At 39.7% G+C, this 12,670-nt stretch overlaps 1 protein-coding gene across 2 annotated transcripts in view; it reads right to left on the reverse strand.

Annotated features, from left to right (window-relative positions):
* adamtsl4 (ADAMTS-like 4) overlaps positions 1-1,903 on the reverse strand; it is a 44,009-nt gene extending 42,106 nt beyond the window's left edge. For both annotated transcript variants that reach the window (XM_079240184.1, XM_079240183.1), the window contains exons 1-2: positions 1,765-1,903; positions 406-469 (exon numbers count right to left, since the gene is read on the reverse strand). In XM_079240184.1, coding sequence (XP_079096310.1) covers positions 406-469; positions 1,765-1,787 — 87 coding nt within the window. In that variant the 5' untranslated portion in view covers positions 1,788-1,903. The remainder of the gene's footprint in view (positions 1-405; positions 470-1,764) is intronic.
* Positions 1,904-12,670: the final 10,767 nt, after the last annotated feature.

Raw genomic sequence — 12,670 nt, forward strand, 5'->3', positions numbered from 1 at the left:
ACTCCGGCATATTTACATTGAAGCTTTTGCCGATGTGTTGATGAATATGCATTGTCCTAATTTAAATAAATAAATAAATAAATAAATAAAATAAAATTGTATATTCCAAGTCCTCAGCTATTTTCTTTGTGAACCACATTCCCTTGCAGCTGCAGTGTAAGGATGTGGCAGACACAAAAGGAGGAATTCCCACCTAAAAAGAAGAGTAAGTCTGTCTGGGACTGATGAAGGCTCAGAGGCAGGAGGATACTTTTTTTTAGCATCCACGCTCTCTTTCAGTGTGCGTTTGGCCATGCGAGTGATGCTGGGAAAATGTGAAGCTGTCCTCTTGACTGCAGCCACCTTTTCACCTCTCTATTGTGACACTGCTATCTGTTGACCTAGCTTCATGATACAATGACTCACCTTCCTTTTGGCAGCCTCGGTCATGGAGGTCGTAACCACCACGAAGCCCCACAGCACATAGAGCCTAGAGGGATGCAGAGCAAAGGGTGAAAGATGTTGCAGACATGAAGGATTTCGAATGGCAGGAGGCTGAACAAGGTTATTTACAAAGCATGCGGATATTCCATGACCTAACCTGAAATTGCTGCTGTATAATGTCCAAACTCACACAGACTTCCTTTATTTTAAAAGCATACTCTCCTGAACTTTTCCCTTCATTTTAAAGCACAAGTGCTCATGTTCCAATGACCTAAGCAGGCTACTCAGACCTGCACAAAAGTGTCTTTTAACCCTGACGTTTCAGGTGAAACATCTCAATCAACTTGGAAAATCCTATAGGTCCTAACCATCACGTGAGATTAAACAGCAAGCATGTTTTCAGTCAACAAGCCTCTCCCTGAGACGGAACACACCCTGAGGATGTGGTTAACACACACATCTACACACAACAGCCACACACATCTAAAATAATTGTTCTGATGAACGCTTGCTCCTTTTTACTTTATAAATGTTGTGGGTTTTAAGTTTAAATACAATCATGGGGAGAGTACTGGATCAGTGAGGAAAAATATTTTTTAAAGTTCTGAAAGTCAAATAAATGCACTTGTTTAAAAGAGAGACAGCGGGTCTACAAATAGGACTAAAACCCTCAATAAAATCGAGACAAGTGCGCTGGAAACAAGTGTAACACTGTCTCCCAACCTGCCAAGAAATTAGCCTGAACATGATACTGAGAGAGTCGCTCAGATGGACATTGCAGCGCTCACCACGAGAACCAAACCATCACCGCAGTCACCAGTCCGCAAGCCACATGTAGGCAGAGTAATTGGTCCCCTTTTCCCAGTGTGGTGCACCGCCGCGGTCTCTGGAAGCCTCCCCACTCCAAGCTACACAATTACCCCCGAAAAACACAGACAAAGGTCCCGCACAGCCCGACACAACAGAGCCGCTCAGGCCGAAGTAACGACCCCCTACCCGGCTCCACGTTTCTTCGGCCGCTACTGTGGCACATTGTAGAATAAACTCAGAGCCGCAGGGAAAGGGAGAGGGAGAGGTTTACATCAGAGGGAAACCTCACAAAAAAAATCCACCCTGAAGGGAAAGAGGGAACTCTAAACAAAAACTGACGCCTGTGGGCAAATTCCTGTCATGTATATCCTGCAGATCTCCCAACGCGCAACAAGTAGGAGCCGTGCGTAAAACCAAACCGTTCGCAAGAAAAACAAAACAACATCATAAAAATCTCTACCACAGACAAAACGAAGGAGGATGCAAACCACCATGTGGCGAAGGTAGCAGCTGGACAAGCCGAAGTTTTACCTGAAAAAAGAACCGCGCTGCATGCTCCAGGAGTCGCTGCAAACTTCTGACCCACGAATATTGATTATCGCTCCAGTTTAGCAATCCGTTCCAGTCCTGAAAGACATGTGATGAAGTTGTGCGAGGCTTTCTCTGCTCTCACTCTTTCTGTCCCCTTCCTTCTGTCACAGTCACTCCCCGTGATTTCTGCAATGTGGGAAGGGTTCCGTTTTTTCCTCTCTTTCAGTTTACACTGTTCACTCGACAACTTTGTGGGTGCTTGGTGTGACGCCCGACAGCCAGGGGGCCACAGAAAAACAGAGAGAAAAGGAGTGGGGAGACAGGAGGCAGAAAATGGACAGATTACACAACTCTCTCCGCGCGTTCCCTCTCACTTTAACACGCACAAACTATACACTCCCTCTCTCAAACACGCGCAAACTGGGTCCTGACTAAGCGATAATAACTCTCAGCCGATTTAGTTGCACAATCGAACACAATAATGCTCCATTGTGCTTGGTCACACTGATCAGGAGTAATGATTACTCTTCTACAGAAAAAGACAAGAGCTGGCAGCATCTGTTGTAGAGGAACTTTGTTGGTGGACTACAAAGTCTTGAGTTTAATATATCTATAGCTTTCAAAGTATAAATAACTATCTACTGCGCAAGGATGAAATACTGCCTTGCTGATGTCTTGGTGGAAAAAAAGAAAGAAAATATATTTCTACATGATACAAACATGCCTGTGTTTTCTCGTAACTGTTTAATCACATTTAAAGAAACCAGACATGCTTTACCAATTTAGAGCTCAGATAAGTGCACCCAGGAGACAAGCTACTTCTGAGCTTCTAAGTCTGAATTACAAATCTCTGTGTGTATCTGTGTGTGTGTGTGTGTGTGTGTGTGTGTGTTTGTGGGTTGTGAACTCTTCTCAGCTTTGTTCTGAAGCAGATGTGAAAACTGCTTGATGCCAGCTTTGTTACACTGTGTTTAGATTGCAATCCACCCAACTTTACAGCCAGTCAGTTTTCTAAAACAGAAGCATGCAGGCCAAACCCCCACAGGGGACAGTGGAGGGGGTGTAAGGTGACACTGAGGTGATGCAGAGGGGGACAAAAAAGAAATAAAGAAAATCTTCTGTAAAATGAGAAGTTTCTTAGGAGGGTGATGTGCAGGAAGCACTTCTCTTGTGATGTTTCAAGCAATTCAATCTCATGTTAAAACCTTTCCATGGCTTGAAAATACCATAAGGCCATGTACAGGATGTAAACGACGAATAAAGAAATCATTCCTTATCTAGTTTGTTACAAAGTTATTGCACAAAGAAGGACTGTTATTTGTCTGCTGTCTATTTGAGGCTGGCAAATTAGATAGGACTACAAAAGAACTTTTTCTTCATGTCATATGGTTCAAACAGGAAATAATCTGGAGCACATAAACACGAACAGAAAAAACAAAACAAAACTGATGTTCCTGCAAAATTATGCGTTAAGTGGGAGTTAGGAGTATCTTTAATTTGTTGGGGTTTTTTTTAAGAGGACCAAAAACATTGAAATGATTTAAACAGATTATCTGCGAGCCACTTCTATTAAATATCCGTGCTGCTCTCTGCTTCTGGTTTGCACTCATTTTCAGAGTCTTAAGTCCCTTGAGGACTAGAAATAGTTGCATGACACATTAATAAAAACCATCAACCTCATCACAATGAAAACAGAGAGGGGGTGAGAGCTTAGAAGAACACAGGCAGGAAAGGAGGAGCTTTTTGTCAAGTCAAACTCAAGGCAGCATGTATGAGGACAGCAAAAGAGAAGCAGACTGTAAGGAGGAGAAAGTGAGAAAAGGAAAAAAAACCACAAAACCTTGCTTTCAGTCAAAAAATAGAAAGGCTGTGTAAAGTAAAAAAAAATCTGAGCAGAACATTTCATATATAATGAGGTTATCTGGCAGGTCAGTGGCACGATTAGGAATAAAAAAGGCATCAAAGTCACGCTTCAGAAGTAAAAAAATAAGGAGGGTTTCAGTAAGTATAAAGAACCCAGTAAAAAAAAGGGTGAAAACCAATAAAAACAAAAAAGAAAGAAAAGAAACGGATACAAAATCTGATACAGAAGCGCCATCATCGTTTCCCAACCTGAGCTCTCTGAAAATAGACTGCAGATAAACAGAAAACTGCCCTGTGATCTGATTATTAAAACTAGAAGTCATGGGAAACTCAAGGTCAACATCAGTGACAGTATGGGGCTGTACTAATACTTATGTCACTGTTAGCTGTCTCATCTGTGACAACACCCATAAAGTTGAGTAATACATCCATGTACTTCCATCAAGTCAACATTGTTTACAAGAAAAACGTTGCTGGAGCACATCTAACCATATTCTGCATGCATATGGCATACAAAGAGCCAAAGCGTCCAGATGCGAGACTGGCCTGCACTCATAGTCCAGATGTATCACTTTTCAAAATGCTTGATGCCTTTTTAAAGAAAATACAACAAGCCCTGAATTGTTGATAACAAAGTCTTTCTTTTCCAAAGACGCCAAAATCCATCACAACACGTCCACAGTTGGTAAGAAACAATTCTCTCACTTGTAATAACATTTCCCACCCTGCAATGCAGAGGCGACATGGTGGAAATGTGAGAGAAACCAACAAGTGGAAAGGCAGGCGTGTTTGCAGGGAGTCATGGTTGAGCACATATTAACACACCCTGGTCTTGAGATGTCCCAGGGCCAGGCTGCTGCTTTTCTTGGACAAGCATCCTACAATATGACCACAGTGATGGTGACGGAGATTATTGACTTCAAAGCCAACAACTGAAGACTAAACCACATTACACAGGGGGACTTAAGATTTGATCTGGCCAAAGAAGAAAGTTAATGTAAAAAGGCGTAGCAATAATAATGAGAGCAAATTCCAGAAGCTAAATATGTACGGACACATATGCAGTAGCTTTTGGTGTGTGTGTGTGTGTGTGTGTGTGTGTGTGTGTGTGTGTGTGTGTGTGTGTGTGTGTGTTTTGTGTGTGATTAGGGAAATGGATATCGCTGGACTTCTAAGCACTGTGTCTATCAGTAACTACAATTAGCCAGAGGTCATTGCCATGGCCACCAGTGGTCCGTGACTGTTTCTGCTGCCTCCCTCCCCGTTTCTCTCTATCCATTTCCCTCTCCTCCCTCTCTCCTTAGATCTTTGAGAAGAAACAACTTATGTGTTGGTCTGTCGACAAGCACCAACAACCACAGGACCCTGATTAGCTAAATGTCTGTCTCAACTAGTCAACACACATGTGTTGTGTGTTTGGTAATGTGTCTGGGGAGGTCTATATGTAGCATCAGATTTGTTATTTCTCGGCTGGTTGATCTGAGTAATAGCACTGCAGATCAGAGTGGTGGTGCCCTGTGGGAGTGATAAATCATTCAAAAAACCTTTTGCATGTATGCACAAATCCTGCCTCCAGAAAACACACACACACCCCAGCCTTAGGCTGGGAGAGTTTTGCTGTTAAAGTTAATGAGGCATTGAAGCTTCTTCAGACCAACTAAGGAGTCAAAGTTGGACCTCTTGAAGGCTGTTAAAGGTCTAGAAGAAGTGTGGAGAACAGGGTATAGGTCTGTCCTGGTCCTGGACATGTAGCACTATTTTCAAACTGACAGAGAAAAGATTTAAAGCTGAAACACGTTCCAACAAAGACATACCTTTACACAGTAAAGCAGAGGAAGAGATGTCTTCATTTTGATTTGTAAGGTTATGAGTTGGTTGGACCACAACTGTGGCTGAAACTGTAAAGCCAATTCAAATCAAGCTCATTTATAAGCATGTTTAAAGCCACAGACATTGGCCAAAGAGCTGCACAATTCAAAAACAAGAGTACAGAAAAAAAAACAGTTATAGAAAATTACCAGACACCATCACAAAGGCCTACATGTCAAAAACTCAATCAGACTTAAAAGTCACAGAATAGAAAAAAGTTTTTTAATTAGTTTTAAAAATGTCCGCTGTTGGAGAGGTCCTGATGTGGAGGGGAAGACGGAGCCACAGTTTGGGGGCCAACAACAGAAAAAGCTCTGTCATCCATGTGTTTCAGTAGCTTTTTAGTGTGGGCTTCAATGCACTCAGTTGTAGTGCCTGGAAGGTGTGTTTTAGTAACGGTAAACACCATTTTAGCCTTCCACAACATTTCGTTTGGGTTGACACCATTCCAAAACATCAATTTCCAACTTTATAAACATGGTTTAGTTTGCTGGATTAGCTGAGCGGATACAGATGGCTGTATTGCTTCATGACTCACCTTAATTCAGTTCAAGAATACTGAATCAGTCCTGATGTTTTCCTATAGAATTCACTTTTTTTTTTTTTTTTTTTTTTTTTTTACATAGATTACATTGTTCTGGAAAACAATTTAGGCACAAATGCTGGAGTTTTGACTAAACCACAATCCTACCACTGCAATGTTTCACAGATGGAAAAATATTCTCATGGATCACTGTTACTTACTTACAAACACCACAGAGTCTAAGAGGATTCAGGCATCAAAACCATTGTTGACAGTCATAGAATTGCAATACGTTTCCTTTTGTAATTTAATGTTGACCAAATAGTAAAATAACTGTTATAAAACAGTATTTCATTTTTTGAAAAATAGTATATTGTACTATTTCTACTTGATCTTACATTTTTGTTGATTTCAGCTGTGCAGAAAAGACAAAATTGAAATCATGCATTGGTTTGTTCAGACACCATATTTTATTCCAAGTTGCTCTGAGGGTGTCGACAGACCCTCAGTTCCACCTTCAGGATAGTGTTTCATTGTAGGATCAGCCTCCAAAGTAATATCTAATTTCATTTCTAATTTCAAACCAAATTTGAAAGATTATTAAAGGTCTTACAATTTGTCATTGCAAAGACTTCTTTCCTTGCAGACTTTCTGGACTTCAGTTTACTCTTTTACTGGACTGAATTTACTGCCTTCTGCTCTCAGAAAAGCACTGCAACCTTTTACACATTGTGGGCAGATTCCAGTGATAATTTTTTTTAGGTGACTGGTAAAGTTAAATGCTCTTTAACACAATTTACACACTGAGTTGGGCATTGCTTTCTGCCCCTTAGTTGTGCCTGTATCTTTCCAAAGACATCGGCCAGAACTCATCGATGCTGCAACACTTCTTTTTTTTTTCTTTTTTCTTTTTTTTCAGAGAGCTTCACATTTTAGAACGTTCCTTTTTTGTCCTCATGCATCCACAGATGTCTCATCCCGGTGATCATTAGCAAGCTGCAGGCCAGGAGCTATGTTCTTTTTGGAGACCAGGCATGTTCTCTTATTCTCAATGATGTTGTCCAATTTTCCTGATAGTAGACTCTTGAACATTAACATAATGATAAACATGCCTTTACTTTAAAGTAATATTCCAATCGGTCTGCAATAGACTGATGACCTGTCCAGCATGTACCCTCCCCTTGCTTAGTAGCCACTGGGATAGACTCCAGTCTCCCCACAACCCTGAACTGGAATAAGTAGGTATAGAAAATGGATAGATAGATGATGTAACGGCCCTGATGAATGCTTCTGATCAGGAGTGTCCAATATTGATCCTTAAGGGTTGCTGTCCTGGAGGTTTTTGATGTGTCCCTGTTCCAACACACCTGGCTTCCATTAAATGGATCCAACAGCCAACGAAGTTCTGCAAAATGACAGATTTATTAGAGTCAGGTGTGTTGGAGCAGGAATACAAGGAAAACCTGCTAGATTGTGCCCCTCACAGACCGGATCAGGACATCACTGCTTCTGATATTCAGTCAACCTCAAACCTTATGATATCCCTCACATTAGTAATGCTGTAATACAGGTGCTCTGCAGGGTTGTGGCAGGAGATATTATAAAGAGAAAAACAAGTGCAGCTGAACAAGACATCTGTAATTCAATCTTTTGGTGAGGTGGTGAAAGAGCGTCATTTATGCCATTTGAAAAAATGAATTTGATTAGACACTTAAAGCTGAACTCTGGAATACTTTGGACTACAATGAGTTCATTCAGCATATTCCAGCAAAGGCTTCGTCAAATTTTAATGACAAAAACTAATAAAACAAACAGCTTAGGGAACAGCATCAACAAAGGTTGTTTACTTCTTTGCAATGCTTCAGGTGTCCAGCATACACTTGGCTATTATTGTAATAACTTTAGTCATATGTAGTTGGAAGCTGAGGTGCTAGAAATCACAAGACCCAGACTGAGATTTGATATCAGCAGCTTCTTCATTTTAAAACCATCAGATCTGTATTCAGCACAAAAAAAGAGAGATTTTATAACATATGTTTCCTCTTAAAGCAATTTTTGACAGTTGATCACCCCTTGGATGAGTGATACGGGTCTTTTGTTGCCTTCTCCTTGCCTGTATTAGTCTTGTATTAATTTGACTTCAACAAACATGCAAGGTCAACCTTTAATAAATATTTATTTTCCAAATGAAACGTGACCCTGCTCACACCCAACAAAAATCTGATAAAAACACATTTCCTTTTAAACTTTGTATTCCAACAAGTTTTCTGTAGTGACTTTTTAGGACTTGTGTGAAACATCTACTGGTGTTTTATACATTTTTAGTCAACAGTGTGGTTATTCAAAGGGAAAAAATAATGCAAGCATCATTCTCTGCACTGTTTTTGTCCTCATATCCATAAAGGATTTCAGCAGTAGTGTCATTCTAAAACTACAGCTCACATTAAAGTGAAGGTGTGCACAGAGAACAAAAGAATTTGTTTAAAACAATCTGCAGATATACATATATATATATATATATATATATATATATATATATATATATATATATATATATATATATATATATATATATAAAAAGAAAAACAGATCAAAGCCAAAAAGAAAAAGGTCTTTTCAGGTTATAGTTGGAAAAAGTCCATTTTGGATCATTTCCTTGTCTCTGTGCTCTACTGTAGCCGGCTGCTGCACATATGAAGATCATACAAAAATATGTTGGCACATACCAACATGAGAGCCTCCACACATCGCCTGTGCATGTTTTCGGGTCAAAAAGATTAAAAAAAGGATGTTCCAGGCTCATTGCGGCAACATGTGGCTGAATATCCAATGCACTAAGGTGAGATATAATTATGTATGTGAAACCTAAACTGGCTTGGGACAAACTAGTTTATGGATTCAACTCTGTGAGGGCAGCTGGGAAGAGGAGGAGGAGAAGCCTGACCTAAAAGTGCTGAAAGCCTGAGAAGCTTCGAGCAAAAACAGAAAAAGAGCGAGACTGACAGACATGGACACAAAAGGGGTGAAAAGAAAGGCAGCTGCAGAAAGGGGATAAAAGGGGATGTGAGAGAAAGAGGTAATGGCAGATTAGAGGGGGGACAGAGCAAGTGTAAAAGAGAGTGAAAGAGAAGGAGTGCAGGAAGGGGGGAGCGATTTGTCTGGCTCAGATGGAGTCAATATTTGCTCCATTCCACCAGTCCTGTGCCAGGGTGCAGATCAAAGCTGGGTATGTGTGTTCTGGATGAAGCACAGAGAGCTGGGGAAGAAACTGTCCAGCATCTTAACAGTCTGGTATGGATATGACTGGCAGAGCCAAGACTGATACAGTTTCACCAACAGTGTTTCAGCTTGTGCATAATTTCTAAAAATTGGACGGTACAGGTCCTCCATAAGTGGAAAGATTATTGCTAAGAAAATAAAACTATGAAGGGTAACAGGGAGGTGAACAAACTGTCATCTCAGCTTCAGACACTGAGGTTTTGTCAGAACTCTGATGCTGATGAAAACAAGGTGTTCCATGTGGGTGCCCTGATGTGGCTGCTGGAGTACAATTAGACAGTACATCAATATTTTGAGGAGACATTGTTTGTTAATCCGACCATCATAAATATTTTGGAAGTTAAATGATGTGAGAGTTTGTTTGATCTTTCTTTGCCCTTGTGACTTTCCTTTTGTTAGCGGCCTGAAATGGACGTCAAAAATACATGTTTCAGTTCAGACATCTCAGTTTCCTGGTTAGGTTTAGGCACTAAAACTCACAGTAATGTTTAATTTCTGTGTATATGCAGATTGTTTGCAAGTCCGCCCGTTCATTCCCCCAAATTTCTGAAATTGTGCAAATGATTGCCTTTTTTTTCCACGTTTGCCTCAATTGCATTGCCAATTTGAACTGTTAAGTTGGATATACAAAATACAGCAAAAAAGATGGATTAGAAATAAGTGAATATTCAAACAAAATGTTAGCTTGATAGTAAAAAAGTTAAATTATCTGGAAAGGATGTGTCATAATGGCACACAGCTTCACTACACTCACCTAGAGTGTTGAATCCGAAGGGGGAAGATTCCTTCTGCATCGATTTCTAAGCCAAAAGGTCCTAACAAAACTGTGGTATGTGACGCCGTCGCAGTGAAAATGGGCTGAAATAAAAGGGTCAATAGGTGGAACACCCTAATGAGGACATCACTGGCGAGACAAGAACTTGAGAGGGGTCAGCTCAGTTGGGTCTTAATTGGCTGAGGAAACTACTGAAAAAACCTTGTTCCAATTATTCACACAAAGAGCAATTGTTCATTCAGCAATTGTTCACACATATACTCATAACAACAACAAACATCAGAAGTGACGTTTGTTTCAATTAGCACTTATGGTATGGCATACTGTAGCAGAGCCTGATAGAGCCAAGTGCTGCTGCGTAACAGCTTATGTTTAAGGTCGGTCAAATATTGATCCTGCTGTTGCACCATCGTTTCAGTAATTCTTGGAGTTACCATTCATAGAAATCTAGAAAATTAAAAGAGATCTTATTTCCCTTTTAGTTTTGTTTCCCATTTTTACGTATGCTGTGGTATCAGTAAGTTGTGAAATGGAGTCTCTGCGAGTCTGACTTGTTTGTCCAGGACATTTGTTTGTCCATCTCTGAGATCTGGAAACTTTGGAGTCAGAAATGACACAATGAATCAGCTGAAACCATTGAACAAGGACATTCAAGAAGTTTTTATATCATTAACTTTAAGATTTTTTTTATTCAGTTATATTTAATTTCCATGGGATTCATCTTGTCTTTATCTTTTTTTTTTTTTTTTTTTTTTTTTTAAAGGTGTCCAAGTCCTGTTTTTATTGAATTCTTTTTAAATGAATAATGTGTTTTATTCAGCGGAGGACATTCTGTAAGTTTGCCCGCGCCCCGTTTCACATGACGGGAACTCATATGCACTAAGACGGTCAGACCAGCTGCCAAAACACAGAACGCAGACCACCGTTAATCTGATTACAAAGTATGCTAAGTGAGAATGACTTCTTTCTCTGGTAAGGATGCCATTATGATGACCTTTCTTCTTTACCTGCCAGGGACTACAGATGTAGGTTGTTGCCGCCTTTTGGCTAATTCTGGCATATTTACATGTACTATGTACATCAATATGCATTGTCCCTTTAAATTAGTGAATAAATAAATAAATAAGTAAATAAATACATAGTAATTTGCAATAATTATCTAAACATAACAAGTGTGATAATCTCTGAGTTAGTAAAATTCAGCCAATGCAAATGTTAAAAAAAAAAAACAGCAGGTCCTTGAATGGCCTTGTGCAGCTGGCCTCAAAAACAAGACGGTTTCCACAGACTGCCATGTTAAAATCCCCACATTTAGTGTAAAAACAAACATGTTCACAGTTGGTCCAAACAGGAGTCAGAGGTTTGATCACTAGATTCTTTTGTCTATAGACCTTGGACAAGATACAACATTCCTAATCGCCTCCAGTCACTGGTGTGCAGGACATGCGGACAGGATAGAAAAATGTGCTGTATGTATATGATTATAAAGTTGTTTTTTTTTTACCTTTACATGTAAGACTTGAGCTAAAGCTGAACTTGGTAATTTTGCAATCATGTCGCACCGTTTTGCTCTCCCTTGTTAGGCTCTGAAAATCCAAGTCAGTAACAGAAATATGTAGTGTATATGTTAACTATTTCAAATTTTTAGAAACACTACTTAGGTGTAAATATCTTAAGAAATATAGGATTTAGAAAAAAATAATGAAATAATTCAAGAATTTTCTACAAAGTATATTTTAAAAAAGCCTTATTAATCTAAAATGTGTCAAAAGTTGTTAGCTTATTCTGCTGCTGCTTCAACAGACACAGGACATGAAGCGCCGTGAACCCCAACCGACCGTTGTGTAGAGGGGCCCAGATCTCTACACAACAGAGACTCAAGACTGGTTAATAATGTTAGACTGTGAGAGAGGCCCCTGCCATGATGCTGCCCGCTGAATAATGTATAATCTCACACAAATGAGCATTAAATTGAATTACAATGTAGCAAATGATAGAGGTGAATTTTGGAATTTGGGGGCCAGGGGCAGCTAGAGCTGTCGTCCTAATGAAAAAACAAGTGGGGCCCCCTATCACGTTATAATGTGATCATTTATTGTAAAAACGTGAAACTAACACATTATAACGTAAGTTTTATTGTAAAAACGTAAAACCACTTCAATACAGCTGTAAGATGATGCAGTTTGTTTTCATAGTGATTCCCACGCTGGTCAAGTTGATCAGTCAAAAGGACCGGACTCATTCTTCCTTCTGTACAGACCCATACTTTTTAAAATGGCTCTCAAAGTACACATACTTATTACATTATCATCCAAAGTTTCCAAAGCAGCTAAATTTCACCATGTCTCAACCCAAGTCCAAGTATGAAGTCAAACTTCATGAAGTCCTGTAAATGAGCCAGTTGTGATCGCCTAGCCACACCCCGCACACAGTTTCATCATCTAAAGTCAAAAATGCCCAAATTCACGCTCTCATACATATCATGATATAATGTGATATGTTTCACGTTTTTATAATAAAACTATCACGTTATGACGTGATAAGGCCCCAACTTTTTAATAAATTTTTGTTTTATTAGGATGACAGATCTACGCTTC

This window comes from Telmatherina bonti, assembly GCF_933228915.1.
Source record: "Telmatherina bonti genome assembly, chromosome: 5".
In the NCBI taxonomy this organism is placed as follows: domain Eukaryota; kingdom Metazoa; phylum Chordata; class Actinopteri; order Atheriniformes; family Telmatherinidae; genus Telmatherina; species Telmatherina bonti.